This window comes from Rhipicephalus sanguineus, chromosome 7, assembly GCF_013339695.2.
Source record: "Rhipicephalus sanguineus isolate Rsan-2018 chromosome 7, BIME_Rsan_1.4, whole genome shotgun sequence".
Classification (NCBI taxonomy): domain Eukaryota; kingdom Metazoa; phylum Arthropoda; class Arachnida; order Ixodida; family Ixodidae; genus Rhipicephalus; species Rhipicephalus sanguineus.
The window spans coordinates 120,266,727-120,285,608 of record NC_051182.1 but is presented as its reverse complement, the minus strand read 5'-3'; the positions used below and the strand labels follow the sequence as shown (position 1 = coordinate 120,285,608).

Genomic DNA, 18,882 nt, shown 5'->3' with positions numbered 1-18,882 from the left:
ATCGTCGTCTGCTGCTTGTGCGTCGCGAGGTCGTGGCTGTCGAAAATTGCGCTGCATAGTGACGCGTTCACACTCGTTCTGTTTTCACGGGTCGACGATAATTTGGAACGCTTTAGTTGGGCAGCTGCAAGCGGAAGCTCAATCATCAGATTACGATAGCGCGCCGCACTCGTCGCGAACATCGCAGACGTGCGACTAATAGCGTTGACTCGTTGGACCCGCTGTTCGAGGTTCTTCTTATCAGCACTTCGAAGTAATGACGAAGACCACTGCGGGGTAACTCTTTGTACTCGCAATCGAGCATGACGTACTTTGAAACATCGGGCACTGCTGCCACGCACATCGCAACTGAGCTTTCTACTACATGTCGTGGTTAGGCCTAACTCCGTTCACGGTGCCGATGTACGAGACAAATCCGAACTTTGCGGGCAAGAACATCGCACTAGCTAACATGCGAAAGCGAAGAAGCCGCAATGTCCTTCGTCGCAAGCAACGAATCGCATCGCCCGCTGGCTCCTCAGAACAGCGGATGGGCATTTTGCGCATCGGCAGCGGACTCCCCGGCCAAGCTCGCCGAGCAGCGACCGCTCAGAGAAGCGGTGGCAGCGGCTCGCAATTTCGCGTGTCAGCGTCCCAAAACGCAACACCAAGCACGCTGCGCGCCGATTTTTTGTCGCTACAGCTAGGCATAGCTGATCATTGACAAACCGCAGATCGGCGGCTTTCGTTCTTATATCGGTACGTCGATATCCGCGGTGCGCTGCTCCCGTCCCGAAAGTATGCTAAGCGATGTTTGAAGTCGGAAGTTAATGACCGTGGTAGAAAAGTCCGCTCTAAAGAGTCCTGACCAGCTTGCTGGCCTAAAATTTTAGTCAATTATATCCGAATGTCCGTTGTACCAGAACCTGTTGTAAACGAAGCTCAATCAATGGAACAAATACGGAGGTCAGCATAACGCCGCAAATTGGTATGTAATATCCGAATGTCTGTTGTAAACAGATCCGTTGTAACGAGGTTATACTGTATAGGTGTTAAGGTGCGACTACTGGTCATGGCTTGGCTTATCGATAGCAGTGGAAATGCATGCATGAGCTAGCCTGCGATTAACTTGCATAAAGAAGAAATTAAAGCATCCTCCTAATGAGGCACGAGACTTTGCATTTCATTTGTGATGTGTTAAATGTTGCAGGTATAAGGTAATCATTTGGAAACGTAGCACATTATGTTGGGATAATCAGTTTACTGCGAATGATGGCGGGCTGGACAGATGCGGCATGTAGGCAATCGTGATGACGCCCCATATTTCCTTTCCATGTATGTCCCGTCTATCTCAATTGCACCTCGCCACCTATCTCACAGCTCTGTGACCCCATTTCACACTCAGGAGCCAATGCTGTGCTAGTAGCGCAATCACCGAAGAACACCTTTCGCTGAACAATCGACAGTTGCTGATAAAGGGTTCTCCTGAAACATTCTTTGTGTCAATAGCTGCACAATGTTTGTATGAGCATGCGAGCACGGTGCATGGAGTTATTTGCATGGATTGTTTCCCATCCCCAGTTTCCTTCAAGGGTTTCACTAACCGGGGAGAGCATGTTAGATGGCACGGGCATGTTATACAAATGTAACATTATGCACTAGTGCTCACATTGTGGAAATGGTGTGTATACAACGTGCAGGAGCCTACGACGGTTGGTTCACGTGCTGCTAGTACGGCCCATGGCACCTTGGCTATCGCGATACACCAGGTGGGTGGTGGGAGACTTAAGGGAAAAGAACGACGCATGCTGGGTTAGCTTGCGTCTTTGGGGAGGTTTTCTGGTTTTTTTTGTTTGTTTTTTTTTGTCGTCATTCCTTTTTGAGAAGAGAGAGAGAGAAAAACAAAACAAGTGCTCAGCTCGCGTAACACACCAATGCACATACATAACTGACCATTGCACCAACTTGTGTGGGGCCCTACCAGAGGGCACCACTTAACCCTTTCAGGCCCAAATTAATTATTTGCAATGTAAGCAACTGGTTTTTGCATTTTGGGATGTGCATGATCCCCCCCAAAAACAACGAAAGCATCTTTTCTCACATTTTTAAATTAAGAGTAACAATGTCCATATCAATTTATTAAATTAATGATTATTTATTGATATTACCAATATTTTACTTAATTTATTACCTAAAAGTTATTTAGATCGGATAGCATAATGCCCAATAGGCCAAGATTCAAGTTTTCGACACAAAACTAAAGTAAATCCCCTATTTCTGCATGGTGAAGAAGCTGCCTCAGCGAAATGCACAAACGGCGCGTCGGCTTCAATAAAATCTTGGTCCACACGTGACCTCGCTTTGTTGTGTGTGCCAGACTGGCACCGTATGTAGAGCAGATGCTAAATATGAGCTCTTCAGGAGGAACAACACTTTATCTTTACCAGGTGCTGGCTGACTGACCTACAAAAATTATGATTCCAATTGGAACCACTGGGTCTTAGAGGGTTAAGATTGAGCCATGCCGACTTTTTTTCTATAAACATATTTCTTCTTCTTCTTCTTCAGGGGAACCACTGGAATAGACGGATTACACTAAACACCGTGTTTCGTGAAAAAGGCCACCAGGGTAATAGAGTCGAACACGGATATATCGAACTCGAAGGGGATCGCGAATTAGTTCGATATATGAAAAATTTGATATAAAAAAATACAGGTCCCGAGACCTTAGCAGTGGCGGACGATCACCTACAATCGGCGCATTAAAGAATGACGACTAATTCCGCACACACGATGCAACAGAATGTTTTATATGCGTGAAAAAAAATCGCTTATCTTAGCTGTCCAGGTGCGAAAGCCCGGTTCCCTCCATGTCGCCGCAACAACGGCAAATCAAGCCGAACGCTGCCGCTACTTCAGTGGCAGAGTACGCACGTGTAGCCGCCTCCTCGTCCGGACGATCTTCGTCGCCACTTGAGCTGTCGGCCTGGGCATCCTGGGTCCCTGCGACCGCAGCTAGTATGTCCTCGTCAGTGAGGCTCGCAACAGCCTGAACATTGCAGTCCGCTTCCACGAAATCGTCCGCAGACACTTCGTGTGGTACGGCAGCCGGGAAGAGGGACGACAACTCACGAAACGCGTCGGCTATGTGCTCGTCGTCGCAGGAGCGTGCACATGACAGGCACCTGACGTTCGCTGCTCTGCCGCCTTTGCCTTGATATCTGCCTTGTCCTTCAACAAGGTGCTCAGTGTGCTCCGTGGTATCCCGATGTCGTCCGCCACTTCTGAACTTTTTTCGCCTGCCTCAACACGCTGTATGGCTTTCAACTTCATCGCAAAGTCAAGGTTCTTGCGCTTCTTAACGCTGGCCATTGCTACACGAGAATTCGAAAATTCAAGCAGTCTGCAGCACCTTTGCACAGCACGCAAAAGAGGAATGTGGTAGTATGCGACAACTCATGGAAGTGGACTCCGCCAACAATGCGCTCGCGATCAGTCGTGATGGCGGCGATGGCTACCCGGGCTCCCTGCGAGGGCAGCAGCGATGTACGAAAGGCACGTGCTGTGGTTGGCTGAGCAAATAAAGGCGCGGGCTGTGGTTGGCTGATCAAAACTCACAAAACAACAACAAACAAAAGAAAGAAAGGAAAGGCGAAAGGAGGAAGCCGCCGGCTCCTTCGGTCCTGCTCTTCGAGCCGACGGTAACGCGGAGAAAGCATGAGAAAGAGAGAGAGGAAAAAAAAGAAAAAGAAATGTTCCGCAAGTTCGAGAATGCGCCCAACAGGAGTACAGTGTGAGCCCTCTCGCCCTCACGTTTTTCTAGCGTATCGGGTGTCGGCGGAGGCGCGGTGCCGCGAAGGTCGCGGGGCACAGCGAGTGCTGAAGCGTGCCTTCCAGCTTCCGCGGCGTTCGATATATCCGATGGCGGGTAAAAATGCCGTTCGATATAAACGTGCGAATTTGTATACTTTTACAGAGGATTTTCAAGGGGATAATGTACGAGTTCGATATAGCCGAAAATTCTATATATGTGAGTTCGATATATCCGTGTTCGACTGTAATTTGTGTCTGTGGCAGCTGACCAAATCGGTGGCTCTTTTTCTTTCCATCATGCACTTCACAAAAGGCATGGAGATTTTAAAAAAAGTGGTGCCTTCAGGTAACCAGAGGAATAATGAACAGGTTATGCTTGTGGTACTGTTTTTGATACGCTGAGGTGAGCTTTCAACTGTGAGCAGTGTGAGAAACCAATTACTAATCATTTAGTTTTTATACTACATAATTAAGCTTGAGCTTAAATCAAATTTCATATAGTTTGTTTTATTACTAATGTACCCTGAATAACCAAAAGGAAGGATGAGCTTAACAGTCTCTATTCTTAATTGAAGATCCGGGCAATACTCGTTGAATCTAAGGTTATTTTAACCCTTTGAGGGTTGATTTCTTTTGCCTGTGCAACCCTCCAGGGTGGACTTTTTTATTGCTGATTTAAATTCTTCAGGTGAATCTATTTCAAAAAATAGTTTTCGTAATTTTTTTTAGGGTGACCATAAAGTGACAAAAAAATCCGTTGTGTTGTTATGTATATGTGGTTTATTCATGACTAACAGCAATAGAAATTCGAGAAAAAAAACCTACACGACTGTTAAAAAGTTATGCGTTGCAATAAACGTCTGTGTAGTTCACGGACGTACGAAAATAAGTGTACGAAGTGACGTCAAGTGGAAACACTGAGTGAGAAAAGCCACTTTTGATCCAGTCAGCATCACCTCGCGCACACTTTTGAGATGTCGCTCGCTCATCAACATCTGACTCTTAAATCGAAAGTAACTCCTTGCATGACAGGCTGACGTTTACTGAATCAAATTTGTGGGGTCTGATGATGAGCCGCGCTCTCAGAACACATCGGAGACAGTCCACGCCGTTGTGCAACAACCACGTGTACATTTATTAACCTGCTTTTGCATCGACGAGCTCGCCAGCCGAATCTAACACATATCTAGTAATACGCTAAGTAACCTTATACAATGCCAATACAATACACAGACAACATAACAGACACAATGTACCGCGAATGTGGTATCGTCAACGTTTGACTTACCACGAGGGGCCCGCGAGAAACGAGCCGTGGTATCGTCCCCCACGGACCCACCGCAGGAGACGTCCATTCATGCACGCTACCAAACTCCAAGGAGACTCGCTGCTGTTTTCTGTGCGCCGGCCTATTCTCGCACGGCAGGGCCACTGCGTCACCTTACACTGCACGATCACAGCGCCACCTCTCGGTTCGGCAGCTGGTAATTAAAATTAACTGCTGCTAATCCGTGAGACGCGTGTGCTCCATGAGGCGCAAAGGACCTTACATGGGGTGATGGCACCCCCACAGATTCTGATTCGGCAGTCGAGCGGCGATTTGAAGGAATCTCCGCTAGACTCACTTGCAGCAGAGGAACCTGTGCGCACTGAAGGAAACTATGTAGTTGTGAGCGCATCCGGAAAGCAAAAGCAAGTCCGAAACCTATAATAATCATGCATCTTATTCAACGGGACAGAAGCGGTTTTTGTGAATCCTTGAAACAGGAAACGCAACCACAGCGGCATCGTTTGTGTCAGCCAGCGCCTGCACGGAAACAGGCTTAATTGTGTACCAGGGAGCAATAAATGAGAGAGTAACAAATAGGTCACCTTTTGAAAGATTCTAAACCAGGAAGCCATCAATTTTGTGGGCGCAACAAGCGGGAACTGTCCAAAGGACAAAACCGAAACTAGCTGGCACACCACAGTAGTAAAGCATTAAAAAAAAAACGGAGAGACATCGGCGCAAGAAAAAAATTCCTCGTATTCCCGCAGCGTGGCAGCACATGCCAAGCTAGAGAAATGATCCAAAAAGGCATGTGTTTTAAACATACAGGCAATGACATACATGTACTTCTTTGACAGTCATGTGGCTGTTAGCGGATGGCTTACATGTACGTCTTTGACCCTCAAAGGGTGAAATGGTCTTTCAACTTCTCACATTAGCATTCCTGAAGCTAAACACCGAATTATTGTGTTTAAGTAAGTCAACTCAACATACGGGCACTGCCACTCATCTGCCCTCGCAGCTTCCTCAGCCCGAATAATCAGGAACACAATTCATTTAGAACAGTGGTTCTGAATGTTTCACCTATAACAGGCTCACTTGCTTGTTCCTTGTGGAACATCCTTGTGTAAATTACACTCAAACCTCATTACAGTAGAACCCCGCTGATACGTTTTTGAAGGGACCGTAGGAAATAAACGTAAGAGACGGGAAACGTAAGAGCCGAAAAACAGGAAAAACGGCAAAATATTTAGTGGTACAGAATTTTATTTCAATTCTTACGAGCAGCACGAAGATTGGCGCGCTCAGCCGCGATCTAGTCGATGGATAGAAACGCGGAGCTTAGGACGGCCTTATCCACAGAAATGTAATCAAGGTATGTGATTTTTTTAACACCAACAGCTGTAGGCATGAAAGAACTAAGCACACGCAATCACGACCGGCGCGGTGAGTCCGACCGCGAACCGCACGCACGACCATGCGAGCTCCAACCAGCTCGAACTCCTCCCGTTCTCCGACAAATAACGATGATGACGAGTCTACGCCAACGCGATGACAGAAGTGAATGCCAATCTCGAAGGCCTTGCTTTCGCGAGCAGTTACGTCATAGACGCCATCTTAGCAATTTGAATCTCGAAGGCCATGCTTTTGTTTGCATCAATTGAAAGATTCTGTTGCTTGCGCCTCTCATGCGGCTAATATTACGGTCAAACGAGGCCAAGCTGCGTGAAAATGAACCATAGACGCTCTCTTTGGTAGTCACTCGGTCGGCTCCGGGCGCACTTCGCGACGTATCATACGGGAACGATCCGACAGTTACGACGTAACAGCGGTGTTCCCAATACATTGTATCCTATGGGAGCTATGCCGGGACCGGCGGAAAACGACGTAACAGCCGGGAAAACGCAGCAGTGAGGAACGTAACAGCGGGGTTCTACTGTATAACAAAGTCGCATCTGCCACGAAAATAACTTCGTTATATCCGAAAATTCGTTATAAACGTTTATTTGTCACACTGTAGCTATGAAAAGACTATTGTTCATTTACTTCGTTATAACCGATAATTCGTTATATTCGTGTTCGTTATATCGAGGTTTGTGTGTATCTCGTTTCTCATCATTTGTGCCACTTGCATGCTGGCAGCTCTGATGCACCTTGTCATATGGTGCTTGTGTGATTGACCAGTTTATCGTAAACACCCAGTGCTCGCAAGTCATGGAGTCACTCACAGATGGGTTCACGTAGCCACACTACAGTATCACATTGTCTTTGTAAGAGTTGTGACCACTGCCATCCTTGAGAGCTTCCATACAGACCTTAAAGGGCTACTGACACCTTTTTTCGAAGGCGGGTTTGCTCTGCCATACAAATCTCCTGTATGCAGAGACGGCTCTGAGCAAGTGTGGAGCTCAGCAAATGCTGATAAGATATTTTAAATTGATATTAAAGTCAATTTTTCCATGGCGCACCTGCTGGCATTGACACTAGCTTGGCGTCAGGCTACAGTACAAATTCTGGTGGCTTCACGCAGCAGTCTGGCTGGTTGTGATGGCGTTAGGTACCAAAACTTCCAAGATGGCTGCTTGTGCATCATCAAAACTTCCAAAATGGCCGCTTGTGCATCACCAACGGAGCCACGGTGCGGAACGGCCGTGGAAATGTCACTATATATTGTGCGAGCACGTGACGAGAAGCTCATACCGTGCTGTGACGTCAGGGTACAGTAGGAACCGAAACTAGCTTTTAAAAACATACTGTAATTACTTTTTCAGGGCACCCTCGTGCTTTGCACTACCTTTTCTAGGCTCTTGAGGGCTTGACCTTTCGTTTGACGCTAAAAAACGACAACTGAAAATATTCGTGTCAGTACCCCTTTAAAGAAGCCAAGCGAAATGAAACCTTATACCTCATAAAAAGCCCAGTTTCAGATACTAGTGTATATGTACGGAGAAATTCTGTATGGAGAAGCGCCTGTACAGAAATTGAGACTTGATATACGAGCGTATGCATTAAAAAAAATTACGGTTAATGTTTTTGATACTGATACCGAAGGAAGAAAAATACTGCCTTTGCCACTCACCGCTAGTGACACACGACTAGGGCATGACTGGTATGTGCAGCTGCGTGGTGCCAACTCCAAGATGGCATTCCATACGGTTGGTTGCCCACGTGGCACTGAAACACCTCTGAAGCAGAATGCTGGGACTTATGCCGTAGCTACAGCCTCCAGGCTTACATGTTGTGTGCTTAGCTGCTGTTCAAAATCTATTTACAAAAATAAACATTATGATCGTCAACCCTGAAGCTTTGCCAAGATTACTTCAGTGTATTACTGCTCAGCCATTAACGACTTTAGCCAATGTGAAATTAAGTTGCTGTGATCGTTGCAATTAAATTTCACTCTGACCAAGTTGGTAATAAATGAGCCATATAAACTGTTGAAGCCATCTTGGCAAAACTGCCGAGCTGGTACTTGTCGATTATCTCATGAAGGAGCCTCTAATTGCAGCCCGGGGCGCATAATAATTCATGCTTGACTCCTATACTCCATTCCATACAGAGCAGGCAACGCTGTGGAGGCTGCGCAAGAAGTTCGGTCAGCAAAATGTGTTACTCCGTGCGTCTCATAGCCGTGTTTCGTCATTGTATGTGTTTGCACGTGCAAGGCAAGGGCACGCACGTCAAGCGTCGCGACGCTTCAAATGAAATACAAAGAAACAGTGGCATTGAAACGCTAATACATATAGAAAAACATATTCACAGCCGTATAACGGAGTTGTTTATCTCTAAGGTGCAAAAACTTCTGAATTATTACTCCGCATAAAACTGAAAGAAACCACGTTTTGGGTGCGAAACAAGAATGAACTATTTCCTGATCTACACATCTACTGCAACGTTTCTAGCTTTCCTCCACAGTGTTGCCTACTACGTATGTAACGGGGTATAGCGAGCTGTAATCGCAGTGCTGTCTCCAACAATCGCTGGCAGTTGCCGTACACGGTACCTAACGCCTTGCACCGCACTGTCTGTGTCTCGCCTGATGCCGATAGCACATACTGCAGGGAAAGCACATGACCAATGCGTTCTTTCCTCTTTCTATTAATTCAGTCGACTTGCGTCGGCCGAGCCTTCGGCTTGGGTGGGCGCCGGTGTCGGAGCTGCGGCGGCAGCGCTTGTTGGAGTACTTTTGATTCGTCTGCTGCGGGCGTCAACAAGAGACAGGTGAGTGGTCATGTGGCGTCCTCGGATCGGTCTGTAGACGCTTTTGCACATCAGCCAGCACTTCATCCAAATGATAATATGTAAAACTGTACGTGACTCATGCGTGTTGCGTCACGACTTTGTCATCTGTTCCATTTCTAAAACGGGAACCGATGGAGAGAAGTTGGTCGTGATGTGTTGTTCTTGGTGTTGAAAAACGCGTTGAAGCTTCCCAATACTCTATGTTTTGGGCCTTGCTGCATTTTCTTGTACTCTCGAGCTAATTTGATAGCGTAATGAAAATATGCATGCGCACACGATGTACTTGTAATTATTGTGTATTTTTTTCATTGGACTCTCAACTAGCCTTCAGCTATGGGTCCAGCCAGTTTTTCATAACTTTGTACGTTGTATGTGCCTGCAAATGAAGAATTTGAATTTGAAGTTGTGTGATGGATATGACGGCCATTATGTATAATATTATGTCCTTAATTCTTTATTGCAGGTAGCAGCAGTTTCAGTCGCACCACTGCCATCGTCTTCAGTCCTCGTCGAAGTCAAGAGCAGCTTCTCTCTTTTTCCTGCTTTTTTTTTTTTTTGTAGGTTCTACCTGACCTTTGACCCTAACTCGTGCCAGAGGCCAAGAGTGCCTTGGTGCTGCTAGGGCCATGTTGCATACATATAAAAAAAGAGTTTCTAGACATTTCATGGCTTCTGTTCTTTGGTGATGCTTACACAGAGGGGTCCACACTTAAAAGGAACACCTAATATTAAGTATTCTTGCACTGATAGCATAAAGATAATTTCTTTGATCAACTAATGCAGCAAAATCTTGTTATAGCAAACCTGCATCTCAGGCAAGAATGCCTTCATTATATCCGAAAATTTGTTATAAATGTATTTCCATAACTATTAATGGCAAGACAAGTGTTTCTTTGCTCCAGTAACCAATGATTCGTTATATCAAGCTTTGACTATATTTGCTTAACAGAACACGTCACATGCGTTTATTCCATGTTAAATTCAAGGAATGTTGGAAGTTATATTGCTTCAGACACAAACTATAATTTCGTTCACTTTCTAAGTGTGCACAATACTGAACACTTCTTTAATTAACGTCGCACACTCTTACAGTGGCTGAAAGTCCAAGGAGAAGCATATATGTTAGTGTTTCATAATCTACTCGGCAACGAAGGCAGCATGATGTTTCGATTTTACTCCTATTAGTGCGGCCTTGTGTTGCGGAAGGCAGCTAATTAGACATGCAAGAGGAAGCCTATTAACTGCGCTAGTAAACACGAACAAACACGCACGTCTGGACAAAGACACAGACAAATACGTTCTGCACACGTCCTGTCTTCCCTTGTCTTTGTCAGTATTTACTAGCACAGTAATAGGCTTTAAAATGAATGTGAACCAACTAGCCCAACTTGGTGCTCTACTTCATGTAAGGGGAAGGCAAACACTGGAAAGCTGTCTGTAATGTTAAGCTGACGTCACTGAGATTATATTGTAAATGTCAAGCTCAAGATGACTGTATCTGCTAACAATTAGACACTGACATGAAAAACCACACATGCAGGCATGTGTCCTAAGGTGAAAGAAATTGGCAGTCATCAGAACTTCTGCTAGCTCTGAAAAACTGATGTGAAAAACCTAGTCGTGCAAGTCATAGAAAAGAGAACTGAGATTCTGTAAAAAAATTATTGTAGCACTTGCCTCTTACATATTGAACCCGAGATAGTAATTGAAGAATTAATGAAAATTAATTAAATAATTCTGCATTACTTTCCGCCCAACTTTCGTCAGCATTTTATAAAAGCAGTAAAGAGACCAAGCTGGCCTGACACGACGTCCACTGCAGTGCTTCACTCCTTACTTACCTTCACTAACAACTGCTTTTCAAAATTTTCTGTGGTCATCCCTCCTTTCCTTTTGGAAGTGTCAGCAGCAACGCTGAAAACTTGCTTCTTGTTACTCTGTGAAGCACGGCACTTTAATGTTGCTCGTGCTTGGACTGGCTACGAGAAGGCACTCCCGGTAGGGCCGGCGGAAAGGTGAGAGGGTCACTATTGAGCCCCATTAGCACTGGTTCAACTAATTGTCCATCACCTACCGAAGCACTACGATGATTGAATGAAAGAAGTACAGCATGGCCAGGTTTCATTATAAAAATAGGTAAGGCATGCAAACAGGAACACTAGAGAAGAGAACGAGACTGCATGGCAACAAGCTCGTATGCTACCCTCCTGGGTAAGTGTATGAGCTTGTCGGTATGGCATCATCTACTTTGCTACACCATAGACAGGAGGATAGATGCACAGGAAGGCACATTAGACAACACAAAGCACTGTGTATTTGGTCTCGTGTGCCATTCTGTGTGTCCATCATTCTACCTGTGCTACAATAAAGTACAAGACAGCAATACGTTGAGACATTCACTTATGTAAGAATATACGATTTGTCACTAGCAGTTGTTCCAAGTTCGGTGCTGTGCATGTGCTGCGTCCAAAGGCCAATCAACCAGAAAAGCTGTATGAATGTTATAGAGAAGCATGCGCACGCTAATGACAAGGCTTAAAAAGAGAGAAAAAAAAAGGTGCCACTAATTTTACTTGTGCCCCGTCTGACTTGTCTTATCCCTACAATTGTGCTCCATATATCTTGCACGCGTAACTCCTTCCCTTTCCTGTTAAAAAAAAAAGATCAATTCACTGCGCATGCGTGTCGAGTGCATAGTGTGAAAACTAAGAGTGCCAAGGGGGGGAGCCCCCCCCGAAATTTTTCAGTTTTGCTTGCGCATATATACACGCACACATACAAACGCACGCACGAACATACATAAAGTATGATTAAACCCCCCCCGAGAACAATTTCTGGCTACGCCCCTGAAGAGTACACTCACAGAAAAGATCAAGTAAAAAGGGCGTCTTTTTGTCCCACAACAGTAATCGTCATCTGGCTTGCTTGCGTTTCCTTTCTTGAAAACTCGGCGCTGGCCACTTTCCTACCAAGCATAGCTACCAAGAATGCTATGTCATACTGAAAGCACACATGCCGTTCGTGACCAGAAAGTGCCGGGCTCACGCGGCGATAATGCAAGGAAAGGAAGGCAAAATAAATGATGATTATTGTTGTGGGACAAAAAGACGCCCTTTTTACTCGATCTTTTCTGTGAGTGTACTAGTGATGCAGAACTATCGATGGTACTATCGATACTATCGATAGCTGAGTCACTATCGAACTATCGATAGTGAAAAATACTATCGATAGCGCTATCGATAGTAAAAAATTTGATGGTACTCTCGATAGTATAAAATAAACAGCACAGACTGACTGCAGAATAAACTTGGTTCTCCGCGCGCCTTGTACATAGTGGAGCCATAGGAGCAGGCTAAAGGGCAAGAAAGTTGACATGATTGTGTTCTTCACCCGAGTGCTTTGCTGATGCATGATCATAAAGTCAAACTGTTCAGCTGTAGCGTAAAGGACACCTTTACATGTGGTGGGACTGCGCGGCTTCAAATTGACATTGCATTTTACGATTTAAAAAATGGAAAAATATCAAGAAGAGTTTTGTAAGGTGTAACTGGTTGCTTTTGGATACAAGTTTATCGATGGATATATTATGCCATTTTCACGGCGGAAATAAATAATTTCGTTGCCAAAAATTGCTCACAAATTAAGCGAAGCTGGTAGTAGGCTATCTCAAATATTTGGGCAATATGGCCGGCCAGAAACCGCATCATTATTCACACCACTATCTATAGTATTGTCACGTGGTTGTTACGGTGAAGAATGCTGCAGCAAGACTGGGAAATACAGAGCCTTTTATTTAGCCGAACTTGTGCCCAGAAAATGAAAACTCAGAATACAAGCGATACGTGCTGCGCACTGATAGCGGCGGGAGCAGTCTTCAGCCGTTGGGTAATCTGATCATCGGCGGAACGCGTCGGCCTTTATACATCACTCATCAATCCTTCCAGCGTTATCGCTGGTGCTCGCGTAAGCTCTCGAATAAACTTGACTATTCGCGTCCGGCGCGTAATCTTAACAGGATGGTTTCAATTAGATGCGAAGCATCTTATTGTGAAGCTTCTCAAACATTACGGCGCGGTCTGCGCCAAACGTTGCTAACACTCTTTGTGGGTGACTGAACCCGAATACGTCAAAACAAAGCAACAAACACGCGTGGCAGTAATATCGCTAATAATAATAACGATGGAACTACCGATTGCACTATCAATAGTTTGTCCATAGTAGCACTATCGATAGTTTGTTTACACTATCGATAGTTTCAAAAAAACTATCGATACTATCGATAGTCAATTTACCGATAGTTCTGCATCACTAGAGTGTACGCAAGATTGATGTTATCAATGGAATACAAGATAAGCCCATAGGGGTGTAAAATGTGTGTATGCTCAAAAGGGGATATCACAGTGATCCACACAGTGATCCACAGCCCAAAAATCGAGTATTTGGGGAGTTTTTCTGCTACACAACAACGATCGTCATCTGGCTTGCTCGCGTTTTCTTTTTTGAAAACTCGGCTCTCGTCACTTTCCTATCAAGAATGCTATGTCACGCTGATGACGCGCGCTCCATTCGTGACCGGGAACGCAATGATAACGCGAGGAAAGTACGCGAGGTGGATGATGATTATTCTAAAAAAACAGGGTGTGCAAACACAGACACAAGAAAGAAGTCAGGACACCACAAACGCCGATTATCGTATTTCTTCAGAGTGGAAGATGCCTAAAATGTTGTTGCAGAATGCCGGTCGCCCTGTTGCATACTCCCCTGCATCGGGCAAGATTGACATTGTCCTATCAAAGAACATTCGTCCTCCTCCTCAACAAATTAATTTAATTATTCGTTTGCGTGCGGCGGCGTAATAGAAGTATTAAAGGAACCAGGTCACGTGACGTAAACAAATATTTGCTTCATGAACGCGATGAACTGACAGCTTTTGTTGAAAAATTGCGGAAACTTGAATGCAAGCTTGTGCCAGCGCGCGCCAGCCCAGCAACCTGCTGCGCACGTTAGAACGAGTGCACCTGAAACTGTCATGTATGCAGTACAACCTGTGGATATCTTCAAGCACCGGTGGTTCTGTGGAGTCGCAAGCGTGTCCCAGAAACGCAGGTCGTCCAAGACTAGCGGCAATCGAACCGGGAGTCTGTCGACACTGTGTCGTATTTAAAGAACCGGCGCATGCTCTCCGCAGCCGCTTGGGGATCCGCTGCGCCGCTGTCCACCGGACTGCGACCCCAGGAGCCGTCCTTTTCGCGTCCTTCACTTGCGTCTCAAAGAAAAAACAACAGTCCCCTGCTCCAAAAGCCGATTGCGCTGTGCACAGCGCTAGCGACGTTTTGAGCAAGCATGGTTTACACTTCGAGAGCCTGCGCCGGCCTGGTAATTCATTTTCTCCACGTTTCGTGCGAGCTTTTCTGGGTCACCCCTCTCGGGACCACGTTTGACCCGATCAAGATTCGATGCGAACGGATCGTATTTCACGGTCTGTTGGAATCGTGAGGAGCGAAGGTGTTGTGTTGTGCGTGTTTTGTTGTGATGTATGTAGAGAATTGCTGCTGTAGTACAAATGAAAGTTCGTTGTGCACGAGTCGCAGTGCTGAATCGAACGACTCTAGGAGTCAGTAGCTTGCATTTTGCAACTGAACATCTACGATTTTAACAGAATCTCGCAGTGCCGTTGTACCTGCTTTCGACGACTAAGTCTTCAGCTTCACCGTAACGACGCAAGTTGCTGCGAGTGCTTCGCTAAATTTCTTAACTACCGGACCTCTGTAGCGGTCAACGTTGAGCACCAGACCGGTTCTACGCGATGCGTCTCTCAATTCAAAGCTTTGCTTCTGCAATATCTCGAAGGACTCGAGCGCAAGTGCGTCGCACTGTTCTCTCTTTGCATAAAACCGAGGGTGCAACGTTGCATAAAATAAACCAATCCGCGCCGTGCCACGCCTGCTAGGTTTTCAGAGGTTGCTGCCCCCCTTTTGAGGGTCACTTACGTAACCCCTTATCTGTCAGTGTCACTCCTTATCAATTGCTCTCACTGCAAGAAAAGGGGATGCCCCGGAAATGCAGTGCCCAAAGATGTGTCTTTAAGATAAAAGATTAAACGACGTTCTATCTGCTTTCAGCTGGCGCAGAGGCTCTTCATCCAAGCACGTTGCCTGCATGTATCACCACTGTCGAGTGCGGCAGCACAGGTAAACATTTTCTCCAACTTTTAACGAAACGAAATCGCAATGCGGTTTCAGTTTGCATGGCAGTGGCGCTACTACAATATTTCATTTATAGATGAGAGATATGCGACTCCTCTCACGTTCGTATCATTTCGAGTGTGAGAGCTTTAGTTTTTAAATCTTTTAGGAGTTGCTTTTATCGCCTCAGATTTGGGCTTTTCATTCTTCATGTTTTTACGAAAAGCAAAGTGTGGCTTTCACACCCAGAGACTGCTTGCACTAACGGTATCGGCTGCATCTGATAAGAGCTGTGAAAACGTTATTTTTATTTTTGCGTGCGAGCGAGGTTGTAACGCGACTATTTACTATAATTCACAAAGGAATCTGCCGTAACCTTGCATAAGGTGGGCAAAACAAGCTTGAAGGTTAACATACACTAATGCATTTGAATTTTTAGGCCAGCTGTTGACGGAACTCAAAGAGGTACAAAAATTGATGTCTTTTGGGTTGTTTGAAACATGCTAAATTCCAAACGGAAAGTCAAATTAAATGGTGTGGAATAGGCGGAAGTTGGCCATAAAACTGAAAATCAGCTTCATTTAACAGGTACGTGAACTATTGGACACAAAGTTTACTTACGAGAGCCCTTTTCTGCACATTGCAGATAATCCAAAATCTGGGAGTGCTAGTGTAAATAAATTCAGTTCCATTGTAAAATTTGCATGATTCTTTAGAAGTGCTTGCCACATCTAGGTGCTTTAGTGTGCATTGATGACTATAGGTGTAATTAAAAGGCTGCTTGTTATTGGTTGCAGGTTGCCATCAGCAGGTTTGAGTCTGACCGCTACCTGCCATATGAGAAACTCGAAAAGAACCTGCAGGTTGTTCGAAAACGGTACGTTTGACATAAACGTGCATGCCAATGTGTGCATGGGTATCTTTAAGCCAAATATTTGCTGCTGAAACTTCAAACATTGCGCTGCGTGTACCCATGGCAGCCTTTTGAAAACAACGAAATCAATGGACACACACATTGAGCTTGTGCAGCAGGCCCAGATTTTTGTGACAGTTTCTTTCCCAGCCATTTCTTTTTGGTCCTTCGTTATTGGCTCGCACACAGCCGTCATTACCCAGATTTACCACTCGCTCGGTGAGAGTGATGATGATGCCTGACTAAAACCAGGAAAAGACTTCTTGAAAAATGCAGCGGGGAAGGAAAGTTAACTGGCTTAAGAAAAAAAAAATGAAACCATTGTCGGAGAGGATAACGGAACGGATGACGAATTATTTTTTTTTATTGACATTGACGTGTACATACTGGCTCAGTGACTGATTGCCATATTTAGCTAGTCTAGGAATCTGCAGGACAAAATTTGAGTTGTATGTCAATTGGCTCAATTCTTGATGCCAGCAGTCAGCGATGCCAGGGAAACTATAGGGCAGTTTAGCAGTTCTCTTTAATAGGAATTTAGAAATAATTGGGCAAACAGAAATTAAGGTGAACAAAAAGAGAATTTGCCCTGTCCTCCACATTATGTTTAATAATAAACCCTCTATTGCACAAACTATTAAATCATGAAAAAAATTAAAATTTCTTTTTGCTATGTAATCATAGTTTGCATCAAGGAACGCTTTCAGTAGATGGCACTACGTCTTTTAATAGAGATTGGGAAGGTGATTTGCATTTTACTGGGTGCACCAGTTTCTTAGCAAGCCTTCATGCAAAACCTAAAAAAATGAGAATCACTATGTGCCAAATTCGGTACACTGTGCAATAGAGGGTTAACCCTTTCCCTACTGTGAAAAAAGAAAATTGTTCTAAATTTACCGGAATTCGCTCAATTTGTAGAGCTTTCTTTTTCTGAATAAAATTACTTAAGTTCAATGGGGTTGCTTTTTTTCACTAATTGCGTATAAAAGATAGCTCAAAGATGGCTTCACTGCATGTCTATACAATAAAAGATAGCAATAAAATGAAAGCTGAGATGCAAATAGCACAACACGGACAAGTGTGGGCATCTAGCGTCAAGAAACGCAACTATGACGAGTATAGTCATCATTGGTTCCATGTGGCACTAATTTCTGTTGATGCCCAGTATAGTCGTCATTGCATCGATCATTTTTGTACAAAATCTCATGACGACTATACTCGTCAACGGGAGGAAAAGGGTTAACCAACTGCAGCGATCGTCATTCCTCAAACTTGTGTATAAATGCATGCATGTAAAATTGGCAAATGCTGGTGCTGGCAGTGTAAGCCAGTGCCACTTGTTGCCATGGTGATGGATATTGAATGTCATTTTAACTGCAGGCATTGCACTGCATGACTGCAGATAAAAGCATAGCTTGTGTTGAAACACAAAAGCATATCAAGTGTGTAAGCTAAAAGTACACAGCTTGTTGTCTCCAAAACATTGGCATGCAACAATGGCAAAACATTGGCCCTCTCGAATGCGTGTTCTTGTGTCCGCCCGTCTTATTCTAAACTGACACCTATCACGCAGGCTGAATCGGCCTCTGACCCTCTCTGAGAAGATTCTCTACTCTCACTTGGATCAGCCCCAGGAGCAGGAGATTGAACGTGGTAAGAGCTACCTGCGACTGCGACCAGACCGGGTTGCCATGCAGGACGCCACGGCACAGGTGAGTGCAGGGTCTTGGCGTTTTGCTTTTGTAGCGTTAGCTACACTTGTCTAGCCGGAGCCGATTTTGCGTGGAGCATCATGAGCCGTGCTGCTCATGCGCAAGGATCAGTTCATGCTCATGCGCAAGAATCACACAGCTGGGTCACTGAAGCTGCCATCTCACACGCGCTCTGACACTGCCGCGTGCGGCTCGCCACTGCTGGTCTGCGCCGCATTCGAGAGGAGGGATGTCGTAGACACAGTGGCGCCAGTGCGCATGCGAGAGGAGGGATGTCGTAGACACAGTGGCGCCAGTGCGCATGCAGCTATTCGCCTTCGCTGTGCAGTCGCCGTCTGACACTGAGCTGGTGCCGCTTGTCAAACACAAAAACAAATTATGTGGCAAGACTGCCAGAAAGCTGGTCTAGCCAGTGATGCTAATTTGTTTTCAACAAACTTTGAATGCAAAATAAACGGGTGCAAATATGAGGCAAAGATTTTTGCTTCGTACACTTTATGATTACCGCAAATTATAATTATTTGGTCAACAAAATTATAAGAAAATAAATAGCATCATAGGCTAGACCAGCTTTCTGGCAATCTGGCCACCTACTTTGTTTTTGTGTTTGACAAAGAGCAGTTGCGAAAAATCCCCGGAAGAATTATGCTAAAAAATATTAAAAATCTACTCTGAGATTTGGAATCTGCAGAAAAATCTGAATAAGTGCACTTAATTTAATTCTGTTCACTCAACTATTCAAAAAACACTTTTTAAGACCCACGTCTC

The 18,882-nt window shown here is 45.0% G+C and overlaps 2 protein-coding genes across 5 annotated transcripts in view; both read left to right on the top strand.

Moving 5' to 3' along the window:
* The window catches only part of LOC119399804 (mitochondrial Rho GTPase 1-A), a 33,345-nt gene extending 23,390 nt beyond the window's left edge, over positions 1-9,955 (top strand). Inside the window, exons 17-19 of one of the 4 annotated variants that reach the window (XM_037666656.2) lie at positions 1,680-1,748; positions 9,170-9,283; positions 9,768-9,955. In XM_037666656.2, the coding sequence (XP_037522584.1) occupies positions 1,680-1,748; positions 9,170-9,283; positions 9,768-9,771 (187 nt within the window). In that variant the 3' untranslated portion in view covers positions 9,772-9,955. Of the gene's footprint in view, positions 1-1,679; positions 1,749-9,169; positions 9,288-9,767 lie in introns of all 4 variants that reach the window. The other 3 variants (XM_049417850.1, XM_037666657.2, XM_049417851.1) reach the window with 3 other exon arrangements.
* A 4,516-nt stretch (positions 9,956-14,471) lies between these two features.
* The window catches only part of LOC119398968 (aconitate hydratase, mitochondrial-like), a 7,470-nt gene continuing 3,059 nt past the window's right edge, over positions 14,472-18,882 (top strand). Inside the window, exons 1-4 of the mRNA XM_037665784.1 lie at positions 14,472-14,680; positions 15,427-15,495; positions 16,287-16,366; positions 17,976-18,114. Of these exons, the coding sequence (XP_037521712.1) occupies positions 14,648-14,680; positions 15,427-15,495; positions 16,287-16,366; positions 17,976-18,114 (321 nt within the window). The 5' untranslated portion in view covers positions 14,472-14,647. The remainder of the gene's footprint in view (positions 14,681-15,426; positions 15,496-16,286; positions 16,367-17,975; positions 18,115-18,882) is intronic.